A 25,656-nucleotide genomic window follows, 5' to 3' on the forward strand; every position below is an offset into this window, starting at 1 on the left:
ATACTCCTAGGGTGAATAATTTTTTACACTAACGCTCCCATCCAACCATTCTGACATTCAGTCACAAAAGGAATTGCAACCTGCCTGTCGAGGTGCACCTTAGGTTCTTCTGAAGTTAATAGCGGTAGTGAACATGCATTCAAGGATGCTAAATTGGGCATACCTTGCACTTTTCAGAAAATCTGTTCCACATGTATCACCCAGCAATGTGCTACAAGCAATGTACCAAACTGTTTTTTATGGATAACTAAGGATCCATAGGGATCTATGAGGAAATATTTTTCTCTCTCCTTGTTTGATCTCAGAATTTCTGCAAGCTTCCAGGCACATTGTTATCAAAGAACTAGAGACCCATATGATCATAGACAGAGGAGGTGCTAGCTTCATTATGTCTGTTTAAAAGGTCCACTGAGAGAGCAAGGAGGGGAAACAGAATCAGCTCTCAAAGACCATGGAGGTCCCATAAGTTAGAGAAAACGTCATGGGAAGAAAGGATGAGAAAGGAGCAGCTGGGCTATATTGTGTGGAGAAGGGAACCAACCAACAATAAAGCATTGTCAAAAGCGTGTGCTAGGAAATATGGGTCAAAAAGAGGTAACAAAAAGCACAAGAAGATTAATTCTTTGTGTTAATACCCATTAAACTGCATGAAGACTATCCAAATGTTACTTTCTTGGAGTAACTGTTATGGTTGCTAAATAGCTGCTTGTAAGTGGAAGGTGCCAGCCCAGTAGTGACTAGGACAGAAATATGAGAGATGATCTCCAAATCAAATTGTCAGTCACACTTTGACCTCTCCTGTACAGGGGATTATAGTTCATGCATTCAGGGGTGGAAGACCTGTAGCTCTGGTAATTTTTATGACTAACATATAGTCTCATTGTGTCAACAGAGTGACAAGCAGCCAGATGAAAAGCAGAAAGAGAGGGATGGAAGGATGCTGCAGGCAGGAGGAAAAGTATTGTAAAATCTAAAATACTTTAAAAACCCATTATAGTATTTGATTTTTCCTATTAGACTGTCAAATTGCATGATGCATTTTCAAACTAGCCTCATGGAGCTGTGAAAATACTCTCCCTATGTCTCCTGCTTTTTCTTCAGTTTTTAAGTGTTGTGGTATCAGGAGAGAGAGAGTTGACTGCTGCTGACCCACAGCAACATTTCAAAGTAGAAGCAGCAGCTGGGGAAGAGGAAGTGCAGCCTGTTGTCCTGAGATCAGTCGTCAAGTATGGAGAAGTCTCTTCATGCCTCTCTGCTCTGCCTATAGTGCCCCATCTGCCCTATGTGACATGTCATTTCCCACTGAATTTAATTCCATTGAAGTCTTTTACATAAGTTAGGAAATCTAGTTTTATTGTAGTTTTAAATCTTTAAGATTTGCATTACAGAAACATAAAGTAAAATATGTTAAGTCTTAGGATATATTTTGTCAACCCAAACACCAGTTTTTGCAGAGAGTAGAGAACTAGGAGACCAAAGCTAATGGCAAGAGATCTTGAAGCATTTCTGTGTTGTAACAGTCGCCACTGGGCAGACAGCTGCCAAATGTCTTGCAATTAATCTGATGTTTGCTGGCTTTCATATCCCTTTTCTTTCAGAACCAATGCCCTGAGGCAGAGGAGTTGGTCTTCAGCCATTTTGTGATCTGTAATGATACACAAGAGACACTGCGTTTTGGCCAGGTGGATACTGATGAAAATATTTTGCTGGCTAGTCTCCACAGTCACCAGTACAGCTGGCGCTCTCACAAGTCCCCACAGGTATGTCAGAAACAGCCCTTCAAATGCAGCGATTGCCAAAGCTGACTGGTGGCTTTATGCGTTAAGTCTTTGGTTTTCTCTGTGGTCTCAACTATCTCTAATGCTACAGTTCCTTCAGGAGTCACACACTGGGGCTGCATCAGAGAGAAAAGGTAAACAGAGAGTGAGGAAAGCCAGAAGTGTTTAGAAGTTACTCAAGGGTAGAACGGGATGTGCACGACCGCTTTTTGTAAAACTGAGCGGTTGTGGAAACTGAAGCTTCTGAAAAAAAGCAAAAGAAGGTTGCTTGCCAGGTTTTTATAACTAAGTGATCAGTGTCTGTTTTCTGTGATGTAGATTAGAGGTTTGGGGAATTTTTTTAATGAATTGTTTTTACCAGAAGCATCTGTTCACTGAAATTGTTTGCAGAACAGGGTCAAACTGGACAAATCTCTCAACTCAGCATGTGCTTGCATTAGAAAAGATTTGAAATTGTTAGAAACACCCCACTTATATAGTTTAAATAATGCAGTTTCTGTTTCTCGGGTGTTTTTTTAAGGATAAACACTGAAACTGAAATAAAATATTTTAAAATTATCAACAGGAAATATTTCAATGAAACCATGTTGTTGGTTTTCTTGAGTGGTGGTGAAAAATGGACTTTTCATCTTGATTCAAGACAGGGCAAGAATTTAAATCTTAAAAAAAGTGTTTACGAGACAGCAAAGTCATTTCTTCTCTCTTTTTAATATATACCCAGCTCCTGCTGAGTGGGAGACTAGAGACCTGTGCCACCCCACTTGCTGAGCAGCAGTCCTGTGCTGAAGAGTTCCTAAAATTTTTACACATCCTAGGAGAAATGTAGTGGGTGGGGGTTCCTAACTCCTCTAGAGCCCTGGAAAATACCAGCCTTAGCATGTGAGAAGGAAGGTGAAATTTGGATGGTAAGTCTAAACAGGAGCTGTGCCCACTTTCACTGCTGCCAAGTTTCAAGTTTCACTGGGAAACAGAGATGGCAAATTTACTGTGTTTTTCGTTCATATGTCAGTTGGTGGATATGCAAAACTACTGAGTTTTACATGAATGCCGTAATCTGTGCAGAGCAAATTCAGCCAGAGTAAACAGTTGCAGTTGACACTGAAGTCAAGGCATAAGTTAAGAAGAAGGCAGACTAATAAAGGACTGTCTCACCCCAGTGACAGAGGAGTTGTTATAAATGCTGTGTGCTGTAATAGTGCACAGAGGTGGACCTTTGGAGACTTAAGAAAGATTGGAGTACTGGATGTCCCTTGTCATGTTTTCAAAAAGGACATATGTTTTCTCATACAAGCAAAACACCTGTGATGCCCCAGCCCACGGGCAAGCAATCCAAATGGGTGACTGTGCCCTGTGCAGTTGGGCAAGCGTCAGATTGTGAGACAGGATCCCCACTCATTAGGTGACAGGACTCGCACTTGAGTTATGATTGACATAACTCCCTCCGGTTGTGTGAGGTAGAAAGAACAAGCAGGCTTATAGAAAGCTAGCTAAATGTGACCTATATTTCATAACCAATTATCACTTGCTTTTGTGGCAACCACCCCAAAAAATCATTTAAACCTTTTCATAAACACATGGGAAAAGAAGGAAATGTTTAAAGCAATTATAAATAAAACCAGAATTAAGTAAGTCTTTCCTCTTATCAATTTTCTTACCCATTTTCTGGTTACTTACATAAAATTATTCAGTTGGGAGAATCCTCTTTTTAACTGTCATTCTAGATAGTTCTATTAATGGTGTAGTTCTGATGATGGTGTATTTCTAATTATGGTGTATTTCCAGTAATGCTGCAAACTGGAAAGATTTTTGAAAATGAGGATTATCTCAAGCAAAGTGAAAAGTAGAAGAGTTAAAATTGTAGTTTGTTACTGATACTTTCTGTCCATTGCAGCTGAGCTGCTAAAGACCACCAGCACAACATGTGGCATTAGCCATCCAACACCTGGAGAACTTAAATATTAAAACATTGATCTTCAGCTTTTCCTTTCAGTCACAGACTTTAGCAGTGCAAAACATTCCATTTTCATGGCCGTTATGTAAGTTTTTTATTAAATGAAAAATAAAAGTGCAGGATGAAAGGTGGAAACCTCCAGCAGAAAACCAAATCACACATTAGAGAGTGGGTGAGGTGACAGATTCATTTTTCAGATATTCACTCTTCAGCTGAAAGTTGGTGATGTCAAAGGGTTTCCCCATTATGTTTTGCTCTCATCAGATTCAGATTCACTGAAGAATTGGGCTGATAAACAATCGTGAGTGTCATGTTGGATTCCCATGTCCCAGGAGATGGCAAAGCTAACAGCTCACTCCTCCTGACTCAACCACACTGCTGGCCAGCAGGCTCTTCTAGTGGGGGGGCTATACCTCCCTTATCCCAGCCCTTGGAATAAGTTCAAGAATATTTCTGCTCTTTTAAGATTTTTCAACAGCTATCTCTTGCTGGGAGATTTAGAGACCAAAAAAACAGCACTGAGGTAATTTCACTGAAAATATATGGAAGCACAGGCTTTCTGCACACTGTTGAGATAGAAGCAAATTTTCTTTACAAAGATCAGAGAATCTTGTCATCCATCTGTAGTCTTTGTTCATTTTGTTAATGCTAAATACAAATCACCGTAAATTTAGCATGCTTCAGAATGGCAATTCATCTAAATAGTCTAAACAGCACAATCCTTTTAGATCATACAAAAGAAATTTGTTTAAATATTATTACAAATGTTGTTGTGTAAATTTTTTCAATGATTAATACAAATCCTTGAAATGAAAATGACAACTCAATTAAGACATCAGGTTGTCCTGTTATTCTGTGGCACTTTTCTAATTGTTTCCATGCAAAACTATCCAACAGCTTGTAATCCAGAGGTCAGAATAATGCCCAAGCATGGACAAACCCTCTGAGTGTCATATTCATGGAATGCTAGATGACTTCATAGTTATGAAATTATTTCATTTCTCATGATAATTCCCGACTTGCCAAGTTAGTGAATTTTAAGAACTCTGAGAGCAGATTGTAAGATAAATGTGAAATAATCCATACTTCTGGAGTCAGGGACTTCCCTCCAGGCATTAGTTCATACTTGACTTACTTGACTTACTCTTGGGGATAAAATGAGTTAGGACAAGGTCTTAGATACCACATTCTCTTACTGGGAAAGAAAACCAACTTGCACAACTTCGGCTGGCTCATGTTTCTTGTTACACAGGCACTAAGAAGCAGCGGTTGCCATGAAATACTTTATTTAACCTCTGCAAAATGTTTTTTTAGTATGGCAAGGCAGTTCAGTTAAATGAAAATAAATAGTTTTAAAAGGATTGTATTTCTTTTACATTCACATCAATAAAATTCTCCATTTTTCTTTTGCTAATTAAGCATAGTGAGATGCAGTAATTGCCAATTTAAATTATTTAAAACAATTAAATATATATACCTAAAACAAGTTATTTTTGTAGTATTTATATAATGCTTTGTTTACATTTAGAATTAATTTTAATATTAATGAAGCTACTATAGGCTATAATTAAAAATTGTTCAACTCTTTCATGTTACAAAATCAGCTATAGCACACCAAGGATTTGGATTTATCAACTATTGACGGTGTCCCTCCAACTGTTTGGCTTAACATAAAGCTCCTTCCTTCATTCATTTTTTCCCAGCCCGGATCTCCTATGTTTCAGGGAACCTAACCTTTCCCTTTTAACTTTCACTCTGATTCCTGCAAGTCTCGCTAGTTTGGCTAATATTTCAGTAATAAGTCTGAGGTCCGATGCTCACTGTTCTACTCCGCTCCATCCCCCATTTCCTCATATTTCACAAGGTTTTGACGTTCCTTAGGGATAAGACACCCCCAACTATATGGTCCCTTTTAGAGTTGGAGTAAGCCCAAAACTGATGATATTTGAGGCTTTAAGCGATTCTAGCAAAAGTTGCCAGACATTGTGAGTTCCTTTTGCAGATTTTAATGAAAGTTAGAGGTCTGTTAGATATCATTAAAAAGGAAGAGAAGCTATGTCACTCCTGTGCTCTACAGACAACACTGGCTCCTACGTTATTATTGGATCCAGTCTGCGCTCCTTATCTTGATCTTCAAGTTGCTTTGTGGGATGGGCCCCAGTTATGTCAAAAGTCATGTTTGTCTCCAAGACAGCTGTGTTTTTTAGAAGAATTGGAGCATATGATACATGGAGTAAAACTGTGAAGAGATCAAATCTTCCTAGCAATTTACTCAGAGTTAAGGAATTCTGTCTTGCAAGACAGTAGGCAGTTGGAGGGTCCCAACTAAGGATCACAGCAAATGTAAAAAACAGCTATTCGTGTGAGAATCCCCTGAATGTATTCTGCAGAGATTGTTTGCTTGTGAATAAACCACAAGAATCTTCTATAACATGCTAGTTATTACTGATTATTTTCCCCATGCTCAAACTTCATCAAAGTCCTCTGAAGAAGCAAAGAATAATGGATCTAAATTCATTATTTTGCTTTCTATGCAAAACATAATGTTGCATAGGAGAAGTCTGCATTTAAAGTAGCAGCTCCCAAACCCTCCTCCAGAGTCTTCTCCCAGGGTTGTAACAACAGCCCATTTTCACTTTTCACCATCCTTTAACTTGAAGCAGCAGGTGTAGTGGGCAAAAATCAGTTCCTATGTTGACTGTTCCTATGTTGATTCAATGATTTCAAGGAGAATGTGGTCAAGTTACTGGTTATAAACAAAATTAATTTATTTCTTATCAAAGTAGGTAAATATGTCTGAAATAGCTCTGTGCCACTTCATTGCTATTTATATAGAATTTGAGGGAAAAGATCTCAATCATTTGCTTTTCTGTTCTTCTGAACATGCACTTATAAATTCTTGAATGGATGTTAGTAGTGGTTAGTATATTAGAAATACCTTCACTGGAACCCATTTAAAGTTTTTTTTGTCTTATTTTAAATAGTGTGCCTGCAAAGCACAACTTCTGCGAGAATTTTATAAATATAATTTTTAAAGACAGTTGTAGATTTGGAAATAGCCTTAAGAACCTCCTCCTCTTTCTCCTACAAAAAAGACTGACAGCAAATTTTAATTTATGTTGCATCTCCAGCAGGATCATAATTCATTGTTGTTTCTTTCCAAGTTGCCATTCTTTCAGGTACTGGGCTATATAAAGTGTAAGATGATATACTCTGTGGGTCCAAACCTAGAAACTATGACTTATATATCAGTTTTTATTGGGATATTTTCCTGTTTTATTGTTTAAGGATCTTACAGATTCTCTGCACAACCTTTTGTACTTTACATAATCCTCCCCGGGTCATTTACAGAAAAACACCAGTCAAAAAAACAGTTGTATGTTATTTTACACTGTTCAAGTAGTGAGAAATGTATTGTTGCTTTCCTTTGGGGGCCTGCACTTGAAATAAATAGTTATACTATATTATATGTAAATGGCTTTCTAGATAATATCTGTAGCAGGTAAGGATTGATATTATCTATGCATCACATGAACCCTCATAATTTGATTACTCTTCCTTAGCCAAAAGACTCTTCTTTTCCACAGCATGTAGAGCTAGTTTGTACCTGCGAGGTTCAGGCCTGCTTTGCAGGTTGCGTTGAGGCTCTCAACACCTCCAGGAGCCCCAAGGGTCAGAGTTTATCTACCAAGTGTGACCTTTTTTCTACTGCCCAGCATGGAGGTGATGGAAATTGCTGTCTCCCATGCTCTGTACTGGCTTTCTGTCTTACAAGGGCCAATGACATAAAACTGGTCAGATCTCCCAGGTCCAATGAAAAGATGAAGCCACACCGAAATTCAAACTGTTTTGGTGGCTGCTGCAGCTGACAATATGCAGGATGAACATTTCATTCACTGTTTTCCCAAATACTAATTGGTTTTATTGTTGTAAATCTTAATCCTGGGCAAGGGCCACCTTGTATCATGAAACCACACCCAAAAAATCCCAATCATCCTTCTCCTTTAATTTTTCAATTAAAAATTACTGTATCAAGCCTTACAATTCAGCTCCCATCTCCAGGTCTCCATTTCCTCCATGCTGCTGCATCATCACAGCTTTTACTTTACTATCTTGTATCTTTTAAAATAACCAACTACTTCCACATCATTAACGAGGTCCTCTCTTGATTCATCCCAGTCTCTCAGAGTTGAGAGCAATAACCCTTACTCTTCCCAAAAAGCATTTTCTAGTTTCACTTAGAAGACAGATATAATCTAACTACAGTGAAACCAAGTTAACTTTGGTGGATCTACAAGCAAAATGGAACTCTAATTTATATCACTAAGCATTTTGAGGGCACCAGCTTTAAATTGCTTCTACAGCTGGAAAATGCTGCCCTTTCTGGACAGGCTCCCTTCTTACTCTCATTTTTAATCCCCCATTTTAGTCTTCATGCCTTGTCATGTGACACTCAGCTTTATTAACTCAGATTATATCCTTCATTCACACATCTAGCTGAAAACCTAAGTAAATTTTGAGTGTATTCTGTGAAAACGTTCTGTGAAGAGACGTGATAAAGAACACAGCTTTCCTAGCCATTTGTTCCAGTAGGAGCAGCTTCATCTTAGTCTGCCTCCCTGAAGGCAATTTTTTCCCCTCTCAAAACAGAAATCCATAATGGCTCAGAATTACAAATCCAAACCCCAGCAAAGTCTAGTCAAAACAAAAAACTCTGCATTATTTGTTGTTTCCCTAACAAAAAATTCAGAAATCAAATGGTTACACAAATGAGTGCCTATCTTCACATATGCAATAGATAGCCTGTTTTAAATTCTCTCTAAGCTATAAATTGCCACTTATCACTAGATTGTATTTGTTAGATTGCTTTTGAAGTCCACTGTATATTTTTTGTAACTTTTTGCAATGACTTCTCTTTTATTCTAATACATGTGCCATACTTAGCTATACTTGTTGAACATTTTTTAAGCAGAGTGTCTAATAAATACTTAGAATTCACTTAAAGCTTGATAAATGAAAGGGAGTTACATGGCAATTACCATGAATCTGTAGTTTTAGGTCAGTTTTATAACATTAGAGTTCTGCCTTGTTGAGTATCTAACACCATCTATTATGACGTCTTCTGCTAAAATAATGTTAACACCTGATTACTTAATTTTCTAAAATTACTTCAATTTTTATTTCCTGCCATATATCTCTGTATCACTTAGTGTCATATGCTAATTACTTCTACCCACATTTTCCAGAAATCTCACATTTAGATAACTGATTCACTCAGACATCCCTTTGCATTTTCGTGCAATAAGCAGTTTCTTGGCTTAAAAGTAAACTTACGCAGTACCTAATTCTTATATTGTTATGTCATTAATACAAATATATTAGATATCGTTAAAATAACTTATGAAGACTGTTCCCTTTATATGTAGCATTTACCAGTATACAAATAGTATGTTTATAAAATAAGAAATTGCCAATATATGATAATAGCTCCTTTTGTTTTTCTTCCTGAACCGTGAAGTTAAATGCAGACTAATCGCTGTGCTACAAAGAAAATTAGTAAGGCAGCATTTTGGAGCTAATGACTGCTCAGAGAAAGCTGACAGTGTGTTCCTTGGGAACATTCAGCTCGTGAGCAAAGCTGTTTATACAGGGTGGGAGACATCCTAATGTGGGAGCTGCATACAATTACTAATCATCAATTACGGCATCTATATGACATCTATCTTTGGAGCGCACTGTATTTTGTGTGCCTTCTAGCTGAGACTGACCACTTAGTACCTTTTCTCATTATTTGGCTGTCATTTCCAGCTACCAGTCCCTCCAAAGTAAACAGTTTTCTTGTTTCTCTTCATTTTCATATGTGATGAGATTTATTCCCAGCTGCCTCTGTAAGAAACTGAACTGATTCCAGGCACTGCAGTTGGATTTTTTGTTTTGTTTTTCCTTTTCTGTAGCTAATACTTAAGACTCAAAGCGACGTGTTTGTTTATGAGTTTCAGTGTCCTAGTGCACAGATTCCCTCAATGTATTCTTAAATATAAAGCTGTGCCCACGCATGTGCACATCCAGATGCATGCCCATGTGCACACTGGCACATATTAGCCTTTGTGCTTCCAGCGTAAAACTAATTTGAATCTGAATGCAACAGTCATCACTCTTGCAAATTCAAAAGCCACCCACTGAATGGATGTTATTGTTCTGTGTGTAACTTGTGCTGAGGATACCACAAATTGCAAACAGGCTACCGGGTTGTAATATCTTTGAAAGTTGTTGCTGCGGTTGTTTCTTAAAACAATGAAAAAAACACAACATCCAGCCATTCACTGAGTCCAACTGGCCAGATCTATGGACAGTGCTATCTCTTTTTGGAAACAAATCATGGGAGAACAGAATATTTACAAGTTTCAATTTTTACTCATGTAAATAATCAAACTTTGGGCCTGATCCTGTTCTCAATTACTTAAATTAATTAATGACAGATGTCCAAAATCAGAGTGAAATTCAACCCTCAAGAGAGAATTCCCACAAGGCCTTTATATAACTGTTTTAAAGGACTTAAGTGATGCTTAGGCTCTGTGCTGGCCCTCTGCAAAGAATAAATTTTACCCAGAATGCTTACTGCTTTGATCCCTTATATATAACTCACATTCTTAAGTTTGCACAGCCACAAAAGATCTATACAGAGCTAAATAGCCAGATCTTCAGCTGGCGTAAATTTATGTAACTTCATTGACCTACATGGAACAGTACCAATTTTCACTACTCTGGCTTAAAGAATCTCCATGGGATAGAGGTAAGCGCGTATGGTGGGTAAATGGATGAAAGGCTCTTCAAATGATGAAAGACTATATTGCTCTGGAAGTGATTTAAGTTAAACTGGAAAAAAGCCACTCCTTTTCCGAAATAAATCACACAGGGAGTATAATTATGCAGTTAAATTTCTTCTCATGCAGTCAAGCTTGAACTTGCCACCACATTTGTGTAAGAAATGAAATGTTTCCCATCTCTCAGCAATATGCGAAGTTCCACATTTAACACACATATATATGTGAGCTATACAAGTATACATACAAATATATTTGCATCCTTGTTTATTTTGAAGAGAAGGGTATTTGTAATTTTCTGTCTTATTCTGAAGGCCAAAAATCTGGCCTGGACCTGCATTCCATATCACCTTGCTGATAATAAAGTGGGTGGATTTCTAGAACAATTTCAAGGGCAGTAAAGAAAATCTCTTACTTCCTGTTTTATGCTCTCTAGTCTTTTTTCTGAAGAGTGTTATGCTGGATTTTTACCATTCTAAATACACTGTTAAAGCAGGTAATTTACAGAAAAGCATGATGCAGAGCCATCTTACGGTATTGTTGATTTTTCTGTTTATATCTGAAATCACGGAATCACAGAATGAGTGGATCGTTCAGAGAACTGGTGTGCTTAGCATTGCTGAGTTTTAAAACCAAGAATACTCCTCTGTCATGGGAATTCCTATCCTACTGCAAGGCTTTTTTTTTCCCCAGTTATGTACTGAAGTAGTAATTGCTTTCTTTCCAGCTGTTACACATTTGTATTGAAGGCTGGGGAAACTGGCGGTGGTCTGAACCATTCAGTGTGGACAATACAGGGACCTTTATTCGTACCATTCAGTACAAGGGCCGGACAGCATCACTTATTATCAAGGTTCAGCAGCTCAGTGGAGTGCAAAAGCAAGTAAGTATTTGATCCAGTTTGAAAAAAAAAACAAAACATGAGTAATTTAAACTGTTATCTGTCCACAAATTAGTCACCTTATTATTTATTGTCTCCTACTGGGATCTGCAAAAAACTAGTATGTAGTCTTCTGGGGGCATTTTGGGGAGTTTTTAGGATCATAGAATCATAGAATGGTTTGGGTTGGAAGGAACCTTAAAGATCATCTAGTTCCAAGCCCCCTGCCATGGGTAGGAACACCTCCCTCTAGATCAGTTTGCTCAAAGCCCCATCCAACCTGGCCTTGAACACTTCCAGGGAGGGGGCATCCACAGCTTCTCGGGGCAACCTGTTCCAGTGTCTCACCACCCTCCCAGTGAAGAATTTCTTCCTAACATCTAATCAAAATATACCCTCTTTCAGTTTAAAGCCATTACCCCTCATCCTATCCTTACATGCCCATGTAAAATGTCCCTCTCCAGCTTTCCTGTAGCCCCCCCTTTAAGTACTGGAAGGCCTCTATAAGGTCTCCTCGGAGCATTCTCTTCTCTAGGCTGAACAACCCCAACTCTCTCAGCCTGTCCTCATAAGGGAGATGCTTCAGCCCTCTGATCATCTTCATGGCCCTCCTCTGGACTTGCTCCAACAGGTCCATGTCCTTATGATGGGGGCCCCAGAACTGGACGCAGTACTCCAGGTGGGGTCTCATGAGAGCGGAGTAGAGGGGAAGAATCACCTCCCTCGACCTGCTGCTCACGCTTCTTTAGATGCACCCTAGGATACAGTTGGCTTTCTGGGCTGCAAATACCGGGTCATGTTGAGCTTCTCGTCAACCAACATCCCCCCAGGTCCTTCTCCTCAGAGCTGCTCTCAATCCACTCATTGCCCAGCCTGACCCATGTGCAGGACCTTGCACTTGACCTTGTTGAACTTCATGAGGTTTGCACAGGCCCACCTCTCAAGCCTGTCCAGGTCCCTCTGGATGGCACATCCCTTCCCTCCAGAGTGTCGACTGCACCACACAGCTTGGTATCAGCAAACTTGCTGAGGGTGCACTCAATCCCACTGTCCATGTTGCCAACAAAGATGTTAAACAGCGCCAGTCCCAATACCAACCCTTGAGGAATGCCACTCGTCACTGGTCTCCACTTGGACATCGAGCCATTGACTGCAACTCTTTGAGTGTGAGCATCCAGCCAATTCCTTATGCACCAGGTGGTCCATCTGTCAAATCCATGTGTCTCCAATTTAGAGACAAGGATGTTGCATGGGACAGTGTCAAATGCTTTGCACAAGTCCAGGTAGATGACGTCAGTTGCTCTTTCACTTATCCACCAGTGCATAATCCCGTCATAGACGGCCACCAAATTTGTCAGGCATGATTTGCCCTTAGTGAAGCCATGTTGGCTGTCATTAATCACCTCCTTACTTTCCATGTCCCCTAGCATAGTTTTCAGGAGGATCTGCTCCATGATCTTGCTGGTCACAGCGGTGAGACTGACTGGCCTGTAGTTCCCTGGGTCTTATTTTTTTCCCTTTTTAAAAATGGGCGTTATGTTTCCCCTTTTCCAGTCAGTGGGAACTTTACCAGACTGCCACAAATTCTCGGATGTGATGGATAGTGGCTTAGCAACTTCATCTACGAGTTCCCTCAGGACCCATGGATGCATCTCATCCAATGCATTTTTGCCTGACTTCCTCTTTTTTGGTATGCATTGCTCCTGAGCTTGGAGGAGGTGATCCCTGGATATTAACCAGCTTTCTTGGACCCCTCTTCCCTTCAGAGCTTTATCCCATGGTACTCTATCAGGCAGATCCCTGAAGAGGCCGAAGTCTGCTCTCCTGAAGTCCAGGGTAGTGAGCTTGCTGTGTGCCCTCTCTTTCATTTACAACCCTTTTCTTCACTTTGATCTTAGCATTTAAAAGCTCAATTACCACCACATATTTTGCATGATTTGTAAGTTCTGACAGTGCTAAGTTACACAAGCTCTTGCATGTTTTAAGCTCTTGAGAAGCAGAATTTGTATCCCTTTTTAAGAAACTGTTCATGTCTTATTCTAAGTTATAATTCAGGCTTTTGTATTGTTAAAAGAGAAAGAAGCAATGACCAAATTAACATTTGAAAATGGGCTGCTGTGCAGTAACTTTTCATATACTATCTTTGTAAAGAGATCTGTAATAACACTGCAGTCATTCTGCCCGCGTTGGCAGAAGCCAGAGCATGTGGTGGACATAACATATTCAACTCATGGATATGGCAGAGCACCTTACATTGTGCAACAGAAATACAGCTGATCAGACAAGAACAGTGCCTGGCGTCACTGAAAGCGCTGCTGAGATTTTGCTTGGTAGGTTGTAGCTATGGTGTGCACCTTCATTAATGAAAAGCAAATGAAGATGGTTGTAGCAGTGATACACATGGAATGCTGTTCCTTGGTATAGCTTAGAAAAAGACAGATATATGTTCTATGATAAATAATTCGTGTATGATGGACAGCAACAACTCTGAGTCTAATTTGGTCATTTTCTAGGTGGGCGCGCTTAAATACAGAAATATGGTACAACCATTTAATAGAAAGATAAGACTTAAAACAGCAAACATACTGAAAGGTCTGTATTGCTGGACTGTGATGGCAATGTGAAGTGTCAGTAGAAACCTTTCTTCTGAAGTACATCACTGTGTCTGCTCAGAAAGTGCTCAGCATTCAGAGACAATCACAGTACTCTTAAAATCCAGCCAGAGCTATGTCAGCCATGGGCAGTACTGCTGAGTTCAGTGGGAACAAAAGTGGATATTGTACATGTTTCTTTCAAGCCTGGATACTGCCTTAGCAATATTTCAAGTGTTTTAATGCCTAGGTTTCTATGAAATTGTACATACATTTGGCCAATAAAAACAATGTTTTACCATTCACTGCCTTCAGCAGTGCTTGGGAAAACCTAAAATAGGGAGATTATTTTTCTACGGGCTTTCACTCTATAATTCAATTTTGACCTTTCTTTTTTACTGTTGTTTATATCTGAGCTGCATATTTTTGTGTGTTTTAGATCCTAATCTGTGGAAGACAGACAGTCTGTAGTTACCTTTCTGAAAGTATTGAACTGAAAGTGGTTCAGCATTACATTAGTCAAGATGGGCAGGCCATTGTTAAAGAACACATCAACTGCCTTGCAGCCAAGCAGAAGTTGCCTTCATATGTCCTAGAAAACAATGAGCTCACCGAGCTGAGTGTGAAAGCTACAGGAGATGAAGACTGGTCCCAGGACGTGTGTCTAAGTTCTAAACATACAGAACACAGCACTGTCATTCAGGTATGACTCGAAATAGGTGTGTGGAATATAGCATTAAAAAAATGTCTGAGCGAACTGGGGACTTAGCGTTTAGACTTCTATTTGATATGATGAAATGTTGAACATTATCATCCTGAAATAATTTTAGTGTAATGCTGCTGATCTCTCTGCATACAGGTACCATCTTCAAAGAGTTCAATTACGTATGTGTGGTGCACAATTTTGACTTTAGAGCCCAACTCTCAAGTGCAGCAACGATTAGTAAGTACATTTAATGTCTCTGAAATCTAAATGTTTATGCCCTACATCTCATATACTAAATTAAGGGGAGAATGACCCACTTTAAATATTTATTAATAGCTTGTTTCAACGGTTGTAATGCTGGAATAATATTAGCCTTAAATTGGTATATTCTTTTCTTTTTGTAGATTGTTTTCAGCCCTCTGTTCATTGTAAGGAGCCATCTTCCAGACCCAATTATCATACATTTAGAGAAAAGAAGTCTGGGACTGAATGAAACACAAGTGATTCCAGGGAAAGGACAAGAGAAAGCTCTACAAAATATAGAGCCTGATCTTACGCACCACCTGATGTTTCAAGCCAGGTAAAATACTCGCTTTCCTTGAAAATGGTTCATTTGTACAGAAGAGAAGGAATAATTTACACTTTAACTTCTGGTGCATTTTTTCCAAGATATGCGTATGCAGGTGAGATACAACAAAACAAGCATATGTGGCCTGAAATGTTATGATAGGAAATATTACATTTGGTAAAACTATCCTAAGCACATCAGCATTTGTTTGCTTAACCAGTCCGTGTTTCTGGGTTTTGAAAAATAAATTCCTCAATTATTTCAAAATGTTTTTTAATAATACTGAAGAGTTTCTAGGGTCTCAGACACAAAGGTCATTACAGTGTCATAACAAATTCATGCGTGTCAGTTAATGCTCAGGAACTTGTTAGATGTCATAACTTGATTAATCCATGATTGCCTTGAGAACATTCCTACTGCAGAGTATGCTTGAAAAGCTTCATTAAAGAAAATGTTAGTGCTGCTAATGCTTGTTCTCGTTCTGTGAGTGACTGAATCTGTTTTCAATGACAGGGAGGAAGATGATCCATCAGAGTGCGCAGTCCCTATCTCAACCACGCTAATTAAACAGATAGCGACTAAATCCCATCCAGGTGGCAATGTCAGCCAAATACTGTCTGAGTTCTATGGCACTGCTAATCCTCCCCAGCCTGCGTGGCCGTATAATAGGAAGGATTCAGACAGGTAATTCTTTGCTAAACATTCTTCATGGTTGTTGCATTGCCTTTTCAGATAAATTCACATTCAAGAAGACTATGTGATCAACATTCAATAAGTTTTCAGTAATTACATGATTTCTGTATGTAAGATGCAGGTGGGAAAAAACAGTTCAGCCTAGGAGCTGCCATTGATAACACTGAGAAGTCTGCATCAGCAAGGATTGAAAAAGATTGAACTATTTTTTGTGAATGCACCTTCTTTACTGCAGCTCTAGCAGCTATTGTGTATTCAGTAGCTGTTTGTTTCCGTATAGAAACAGGGTTGCTGTAGGAGGAGCTTCTGAAAAAAAAAGGAAATGCAATTTTATGACTACAAAAGTCACAGCTTTATTTCTGAAGGATAGTGGTAATTCTGTTAAGGCATTTCTTTAATTGCCCAAATTTAGGTTGAGCCTATACAGTTAAAAATATCTCTTTATAAAAATATATCTAAATTATATATAAAATACATATAAAATATGCCTACATGTAGCTAGATCTTTCTGACAGCATCTCAGTATGTTACAGAATAATAAGGTAAGAGGAGATTGTTTTTCAAAACAACAAAAGCCTTGCAAATTTCTAAAAATGACAGCTTATAATTTGTAATCTTGAATTCATTATTCCTTTGACTTTATTTTTTGTTTATTTGTTTTTGAACAGCAATGAGCAGCTCTCCCAGTGGGATAGCCCAATGCGGGTAAAGCTGTCTGTGTGGAAACCGTGTGTTAAAACTCTGCTGATAGAACTCCTGCCCTGGGCTTTGCTTATCAATCAGTCCAAGTGGGACCTCTGGCTGTTTGAAGGAGAAAAAATCATTCTTCAAGTACCTACTGGGAAAGTAATTATACCTCCCAACTTCGAGGTAACTTTGCCATTCACATTAACAGGCACAGTTCTGCTAAACATTCTGATTCTGAAGAGTGGCTATTAATCCAGATGATTCCTGCTTTCCAGTCACCGTGTCTGTTAGTCATATGATGAGGAGTAGAAATAACAATAGAAATTTGCCACACTGACTGAGTCACCGAGTGGATAGCACGACATACTTGATAGCAATGTTTGAAAAACAGTATGTCTTAAAGATGCATAGTTAAAAATTGTAAAACACTGTAGGAAGAAGACCTGCATGCCATGTGATTCAGCAGCCTTCTCTCCATCCTCCCAATTCAGCCAATGAATCTGCAACATGGGCATAAAGTAGCAGCCCAAGTAAATTGCTATAAAGGCCAAAGATAGACTTTGGCCCCTGCTGTGCTGATCTGTCACTTGGGAAGTGTGTTGACCACAGTAACAAAGCTGACAGCCTGGAAGGAGTGTTTGGTTTGAGAGTGTTTTAGGTCAAGTTGTTTCATAGCTCGTATGCTACCAAGAAAGGTTTGATAATGAGATAGGGTGAATTACAAACAAGGAAGATTCTTTAGGATGCCTGCCTTCGTGAATTCATAGTTTTGTGTAATGGATCTTCTCACATTCCTTGGCTTGGCCATGCACATGCTTTTCTATTACAACCCCAATATTCTTTATTTTTGAAAGAATTAAAATAATTTGACATAGCAGCTTGTCAATTCCAATTGGACGATCTGATACTTCCTGTTTATTTTGCCATCTTTTCTTCTCCCCATGTATGTCTGTTAATAAACAAAAGGTCTGCCTGTTAACACATATCAGTGTGGACTATAGTCTTGATTCCACTGTGAGGATCAGTCCCATATCCACATTGTGGTTTCATCTATCCTTGTACCACATAGAATCAGAAGGAGAAAGAGAAGACATGAGATTGACTTCATACTAGAAACTGCCTTAACTCTAGTAGAAGTGTATCAAATTGTCAACACATGATAACTGGTCATTTTTCACTTGCAGGAAGCTTTTCAGGTTGGAATATACTGGGCAAACACTAATACTGTGCACAAATCAGTGGCAATTAAACTGGTTCATAATGTGACCTCCCCAAAATGGAAGGATGCCGATAATGGGGAGGTGGTAACGTTGGACGAAGAAGGTTTTGTTGAAGCTGAAATAAAACTTGGTGCTTTTCCAGGTCATCAAAAGGTTAGGAGAAAATTTTCATGATTTATAACCTTATCGTTTAAAAACAAAGTCATATAGCAGATGAAAACAATCTAATGTGTGCAGTGTGAAAGCTCGTCCCTAATTATGTTAATACATGTAAAACATAATGAGAGTATAAACAATGTATGAAGTATAATTTAAAGAATTAGATCACTAAAACATTCTGACCAACTCATCAAGATAATACAATGTCTCCTGGAAAAAGAATTACTGAATTCTCAATCTTGTTTGGAAAATGGCAGTTCTGTCACTGTATTTCAATATCTTTTGCAGTTTTGTGTGTGACCTCATCATTGTTTTTATATTCTTACAGTTGTGTCAGTTCTGCATTTCTTCAATGGTTCGACAAGGTATACAAATTCTACAGATAGAAGATAAGACAACAATTATCAATGATACATCATATCAAATCTATTATAGGCCACAACTTTCTATTTCCAAACCCTACTCAGGAGAAGAGGTAAATCACTGTAGATACTGTTCTTGTTTGTCATCTGCGATACATGGGTGTTTAGATTGTATGGTCTCAACTGCAAATCGCAGAGCTTGAACAGAAATCTTTAGACATAATAAAGTATTTTATATAATTTTAATTTAAAATACAGAATCCTGTGTAAATTCAGTAATTAACTGTGATCAGAAATCTGTGCAAAGCAGGAGATTCTTGCACATTGCAGAATTAGTTCTGCCTGTTCTTCATCTGTTCAGGCACTAATGGCCATTTCTGTAAAATAGGCAGCGTAATACTTAGTAGCTGTTGAAATTGTTCTCAGAATTTCTACTGAGTTCACGTGTAAAAGAGGTATGTTGGCCTGGCAGGCTGAAAACTTTTTGTATCCTTTTGGGAAGATTCCAGTTATCTGAACAAAGCTGCAGAACTAGAGACGTGCCCAAAGTTTATGTATTTCAGTGAACTGCATCAAATCATGAATATCAGTTTTCTAATAATCTTACAGTATATTTAAGGACTTACAGGAACCGAAATGTATACATGGTCAATATATTTTAATCAACAATTTATACATATTTATTGAAGATTACATTTATAGTAAAATATGTGGAAAGAATGCTCATGGTCAAACTTGCTAGAGGAGTTGGCAGATAAACACATTTTTGAAGTTCCCTATTTTTGTATTGTTTTCTTTCTGCATTAGTTTTCTTCACATTGGTATCTACATTTGTGCATCACTCATTTTGTGGCAGTCTTATGGAATGGGGAATCGGAAGAATGTTGAGTCTAAAATCCATTCTTAGTTTTATATCTATAAATGGATTTTCTTCTCACAGTTATGTTACAGTGATGTAACTGTTGCTTTTGATAGAGTTATGTTGTACAACTGAGAGTGGACTGTAGATAACTGTGCTCAGCTAACTGTATACCTGAAGGCAGAATTCAGCCAAATAGCTTTTAATGCAATGGACTTCATGAAACCTTTAGCTAGTTGTGGGCATTGGCTATTTGAGACTGTTGTGTGCAAGATCAACATGAATAAACTTCCTGTTAGGAGCCAGCACATCATGCTACCACTATCTTTTTTTATTTCCAGGACTTCCACTCACCAGACAGTACCGTGTTCAGTGTAAGTCCAGCCAGGGCACCACCCAGCGAGGTGCTGAGTGCTGTGCCCTGCTGGGACCTGATGTCGGACACCAGTCCCTTAACTTCAGAGGCGCCTCTTACTGAAAAACGCATGCTGCTGAGTTTCAGTCCCAGCGGCTGCACTGGGAGCTGGGAGCTGTGGAGCCTACCAGCTGCCATTAAACAGGAGTTTGCTAGACAGAGCGTGGCGGTGCCCACAGGGGTTTGTAGTGAAAGTGGATTTTGTACCAGGTACTGTGTGCTGAACAGTCATGAGTAATGAACTTTGCTTGTTGCTATAAAGCCTCAGCTAGTAGGAAACCATAAGAGATTAATGCAAAAGTCAAAGTAACATATGCCCCCCATATGTAAAGGCAAGTCTTACTTTAATTTAAATATTGTTATCTTTTGATGGTTTTGATGCTTTTATTATAAATGGTTTAATGTTATGACCATGTACAAGTTGTACAGTTTTTATAACGTATGGGCTGCTATTTTTTTACATGCATACAAAATAAGAGCATGAAAAGTTTATATTCAAGATTATGGTCTTTTTTAATTTGTGGGTAACGATTTAAGAGTTCAAGGACAGTGTGAAATAATACAATATAAAAATACAGGTTTTGTCTATAAAAGGCAAAAATATATTTTACTAAGAATAATAAGAGGATATATAGGAAAAGCAAAAAAGGGATTAAACTATTTTGAGACTACAAGGAAAGATTTCCAAGTTTTAAAGCTTGAAAGATCCAAATGAGCATCCTACTTACAAGCAAATGCATCCAGCTAGTTTAAAAATAACAGTCCAATGACTTGTCAGATGCCCAACTTCAGTTCTCAGACCTGATACCTGAATCTATTCATGCTTATACTGATATGAACAAGAAATAATCTGCTGAAATTAGAGAACCTACATCAGTATGTATTACCAGCCATATGATCTTTCTCTTGCTTGAAGTGCTTGATATCATTCAAACCCTCATACAGTTCCTCTGCAGAATCTAAGAGGTGTCATTGTGGATACTAAAGATTCTCACACAGACTTCAGATTAAAAGAAATTTTAATGGGAAGAACAAGGAAAGGATGCCTTATAATTCTGAGACAGGCAGAGAGGATCTCGTGTTCCTAATCAAATTTTTGGACTATTTGTCTTTTTAAAATCATCATGAGATGAAGCTTTTTAGAAATAGCCAATAAATTTGCACAAGAAAAAAAAGAATTTGTGTTTATGCATGAAGACATTTTATGTAGCTAATGAGTGGAACTAAATTAATTCATTTTCATTTTGAAAATTTATGTAGTGATGATCCATAACATTAACATTTGAAAGGGTGATAGCATTGTGGATCATTCCAGGGGAGCAGTCAGTTACAGATTTATGTATTAGTTAAAAATATCTTTCTTGTGTATCAGAGAAGTATGCGTGCAAATTCTTCTGGAAAATTTTAAAGATTTATGTTGAAAATTTGGGCCTATAATCTCATGTTTTTAATTTAATATAAATCTCTGCTGGCTAGGGCTCTCATCTTGCAAACACACATGCTCAGTTTAACTCATGAGTAGTCTCTACGAAGCGATTTCTTCTCTAATGTTGTTTTTTGTGCTATTTCCACGTGTTCTTCTGTTTCAGTATAATTCTCGGTGGAGACGTGTACTTGCCTAAAACTGTGGAATTGGAACTTGATAATAAAGAATCTTACAGATGCTAGTTTTGAATGTTTTTAATTGTCCAGGGTAATAATATGTAAAGATTTAATCCAAAACATGCATAATCAAATATGCCTGCTTCTTTTTAGAGCTATAGCACTGACTTATCAAGAGCATCTTGGCGTGACGTACATAACACTTACAGAAGATCCTAGTCCTCGTATAATTATCCACAATAGGTGCTCCGTTCCATTGCTTGTAAAAGAGAACTTCAAAGGTGGGTAGTATGCAGATTACAAACAGTGCGCTGTTGTAGTATAAATTAGTTTACTGTATCTCCAATACAAAGTTGAGTTCAGTATGTGTTTTGGTTACAAGAACTCAATACCTTCATAAAAGCCTATCTCAAAGTGAGAGACTCTGGAAGATACTGAAGCCTGGAAGCTATTGGAGCTAATCGTGAGGTCAGGAGTATGAACTTATATGGTTCCAGGCTTTTGGCTCTCCCTGCTTCCAGCTGTCAAGGTGAATTGGCTGTAGGAAACTAGTAGGCAGTGGAGTTTTGTTGACAACAATTCAATCCCATGGAACATTTAAATCGCCTCAGATTTGCAAATGTAGCACAAAATATATTCCCAAAATTCCAGTTACGGTATGTTAATGTAATGATCAGTGGAACATTATTCATGTAAATCTTAATGACATAAAAAAGAAAAGGAAAAAAACATGAACACATAAAATTCCAACCAATAGAAAAGTAATGTTTTTATTTATTAGTAATATTTCAGGCTGAAACTTCCTAGTTTGTATAAGCATAGGTGAGTTTTGATTTAATACAGCTTTTAGAAAGCCCTGTTCTTATACATTTTATAAAATTTCAGATACACCAAAGTTTGAAGTTTATTGTAGAAAGATTCCAGCTGAATGTTCGGTTCATCATGAACTTTACCATCAAGTCTCCAGCTATCCAGATTGCAAAACAAGAGATTGGTTACCCAGCATTCTTCTGAAAGTGATGTCGTCCGACGAATTAGTAAATGAATGGAGTGATTTTGTGGACATCAACAATCAAGGAACACAAGTAAATCGTTACAAACTACTTCCTAGTTCACAGCATAAATGGTTGTCTTCCTGACCTGCATGGTATATTGTTCCCGTGCAATAAGCATATCCTTTCTGTTGGTTTTAAGTCTGGGAGTTCTCCTTCCTAAGCCCCTTCCCATGGAAGTTTTAGAATATAGATTACATTCTTCATTGGCTGGTTTTAAAAATAGCTAGATCAAAAATACTGGCTTTCTAGCTCCGAATTTTTTCACTTGTTTTCAACCAACCTGGCAAGGCCAAAGGCATACCCTGAAAAAATCAGTCCTGAAAATTTCTGGCCCCTGTAAGCAAAGAATCCCACAGGACCCAGGAAAATCCTTCTATTTGGTAATTTAATTATCACAGGATTTTTATCTTTATATCTTGTAGGAATCATCACTGTCATTCTCCCTCTGTGTCTTCACAGAAGCTACACAGGTCTTTCTAAAACAAAACAAAAAGGCCCTTTTCTTTCCTTCTGTTATTTTTCTCATGTTTTGAGGTAAATGAAAACTTCCTTGACTGGAGTAATTCTTTTTGATGGGAATTTTTTCCATCTTTGAAGTCATTAGTTTACATGGAATCAACATAAACTGCTTGGCTCTTTGAAAGAAATACTAGTTTCAGATGTTTTCCCTGGGGACCAATCACAAAATGCTCTTGATTATTGAGTGTTATGTTATATAGCAAGTAGTTCAGTTTGATTCAGCAAGCCAGTCAAGCAATGCGAGGTTTCAAATTTCAGTCATTAATGTTATGCCAGACCAGGGTTCTTTATAAGTATCTGGCTCCTAGAAGGAATTAGATGCTAAGACAACATTTGGGGATCATTGTCTACTTGAAGAACTCTACAAATAAAAAGGGTAGCCTTCTGTTACTGAAGTTTCAGGGTTTACATGTAGAGAATTTCACCAGGATTTCTGTCAGTCTTTCTCTTAGAAAACTATAAATATAAGTACATAAGGAATATGCTGATAGCTTCACATACCACTCAGTTCAGATTGTGAAATAACTGGGATTTAGAGGATCTTAAGTAATTTGTACTCTTTCTACCTAGTCACAGATAGGTACTTCTTATTCTATTAGAAAGAAAATTTTATTAATTTACTAAAATTAAGGTATTTATCATCAGAATCATTTTATATTGGAATTAAAATGACCCATTTTTAAAATCAGTAAGGGTTTTTTAGAATAATGACAGTGTACTGAAAATTTCGTAAATGTTCTGTTTTCTCTAATTCCATCATGCAGGATTGCAAATCTTTCGGATAAGCAAAGGATTAAAATTGACATATCAAAATTAGACATTCTTTTATATGTAATTTTCAGAAGAATAAGACATAACTTGGTGAACAAAATTTAATTGTCTGTGCAAGGTTATTATAAATAGGGTAACAAGAATCAGTTTAAGTGCTGATCCTACTAAACTTTCAAGTGCTTTTTCTTCTGCTGACTTGCTAACAAGCAGGAAAGATTCTTCAAGACAAACAACTGTTTATTTTACCTGTGCTAGCCCGTTATCTTTGTGTTATTCCTGAGTTTGCATTCCTTTAAATTATAGCTTCTGTCATTACAATCTAGTAAACAATTGTGTTGATAGTAGTCCCTCACGAAAACAGAAGCCAGCTTGCTGTAACAAGGACTGCTGGGAGTTTTCCAAACCTAAAAAGACGTTAATCTTTCATATTCTGGAAAAACACAAAAATTGCATGGAAATATTACAGAATTAAGCTCCCAAAACAATACATTATTTCTTTAAGTAGAATGTTTATTCCTCGGGACAACTTGTTCAGAATGAAAGTTTGCACATCTGTAAGCAAGACACAAACCTGTTACCAAGTTTCCATTTTCATGCGTTTTGTGCTTTCCAATAGACTTTTGTCATTTCTTTGTGGCAGTACCTTTCTTGTGAAGGTGTTCTTACAAAACCAATTCAGATGACTTAAAAATGTGCTCCATGTCGAGTTGTTAAGCAAGTCTGCATGAATCCAAAATGTTACTTATTTTTTAGTCTTCATGTGGTTTGCATCATGCTATCAGCTATTCATCTAACCAGCTCTGAGCTAGGGCATGGCAACATCATGTTAATTTAGGGTTTGTTTTCCAGAGGAGAAGGTGGGATTTTGCAGAGCTCCAGGAATATGCCTTTCTCCTTAATCCAAAATCACAAATTAAAATTTCCTATTTATTCTTTTTTCATATAACCTCCCCCCTCCCCAGCACATCTTGCTTGTTTCTGGAAAAGTTGTTTCTTATTCAGTTATATGCTGTATTCAGTTATACAGTTAAAGGATGAGGTGCAAATTTCATCTTGCTGTACAATACTTCAAGCATCAGAGCCGTTATTTTCTGAAGTATTGAAATCTGTTTCTGTTTTTCCTGAAACAGTGTCATGAGTCGAGTAAAAGATCTCAACCAGAAGGCATTAATAGGATTAATTCAAATTATGACATTTAAAGTAGTCATTTCAGTAGCATTCCATATGCTTCTAACTCTCTCCGCTAGATTGTGTTCTTAACTGGCTTTGGCTATGTTTATGTGGACATCGCCCATCAGTGTGGAACAATAGTCATAACCTTGGCCCCAGAAGGAAGAGCGGGACCCGTCGAGATCAACCTCAACAGGTATATAAAGCACATAAAAGATGATAAAAAGCATTGCCAAACAGTGCTGAGAGGTCGGTCAGCTTTCTAAGTGTTAACTGTCTTACGAACTTTGGCTTAACTGTTTGTTTTGTTTAATACTGCTGCATGCTCTGTGGCATATGTTTAGAACATATGTTATGCTTTGTATATCACAGTTAAAAAAGGACAATCTAACATCAAAAGTCATGTCACTTTAGGGTAAACACTAGATGTCTGATACAAAAAGAAGTCCTGAGTTGTTCATTAAAAAAGGACATTTTCCATCGTAATTGTTTTTGAGTGTGTTCATCAGTTTAAAATGTATTTAGCCAGGTCCTGCCATCTGTAATCATACAAACTCCCACTAAAATTGGTAGGAAGCTTGATGTGCAAGGGCTGTAGAAATAGTCTTACAGTCAGTAATTAACTGTACTTGATTATAACACTCTTCTTTAGAAGACTTCCCCACTTCCATAACACACCACAACCTGGTCCTCAGCTCCATTCAAGTGCAATCATAACACTATTTCCAAGATGCAGAATGCCTGGCCTCCAGCAATGCTGTTACAATTAGAGTGGAATTTTTTGTACTGTTTTTATTTGCACTGTAATTACGTATTAATCCCTGAGAAACTGCTCATCAGCAGTGC

The 25,656-nt window shown here is 37.9% G+C and overlaps 1 protein-coding gene across 10 annotated transcripts in view; it reads left to right on the plus strand.

Moving 5' to 3' along the window:
- VPS13B (vacuolar protein sorting 13 homolog B) overlaps positions 1 to 25,656 on the plus strand; it is a 491,200-nt gene that overhangs the window by 438,119 nt on the left and 27,425 nt on the right. For all 10 annotated transcript variants that reach the window (XM_074885247.1, XM_074885238.1, XM_074885283.1 and 7 more), the window contains 13 exons: positions 1,599 to 1,760; positions 11,281 to 11,436; positions 14,464 to 14,727; positions 14,884 to 14,967; positions 15,135 to 15,310; positions 15,812 to 15,982; positions 16,660 to 16,861; positions 17,863 to 18,051; positions 18,386 to 18,532; positions 19,620 to 19,903; positions 21,449 to 21,576; positions 22,181 to 22,380; positions 24,888 to 25,006. In XM_074885247.1, the coding sequence (XP_074741348.1) occupies positions 1,599 to 1,760; positions 11,281 to 11,436; positions 14,464 to 14,727; positions 14,884 to 14,967; positions 15,135 to 15,310; positions 15,812 to 15,982; positions 16,660 to 16,861; positions 17,863 to 18,051; positions 18,386 to 18,532; positions 19,620 to 19,903; positions 21,449 to 21,576; positions 22,181 to 22,380; positions 24,888 to 25,006 (2,282 nt within the window). The remainder of the gene's footprint in view (positions 1 to 1,598; positions 1,761 to 11,280; positions 11,437 to 14,463; positions 14,728 to 14,883; positions 14,968 to 15,134; positions 15,311 to 15,811; positions 15,983 to 16,659; positions 16,862 to 17,862; positions 18,052 to 18,385; positions 18,533 to 19,619; positions 19,904 to 21,448; positions 21,577 to 22,180; positions 22,381 to 24,887; positions 25,007 to 25,656) is intronic.

This window comes from Strix uralensis, chromosome 1, assembly GCF_047716275.1.
Source record: "Strix uralensis isolate ZFMK-TIS-50842 chromosome 1, bStrUra1, whole genome shotgun sequence".
Taxonomy (NCBI): Eukaryota; Metazoa; Chordata; class Aves; order Strigiformes; family Strigidae; genus Strix; species Strix uralensis.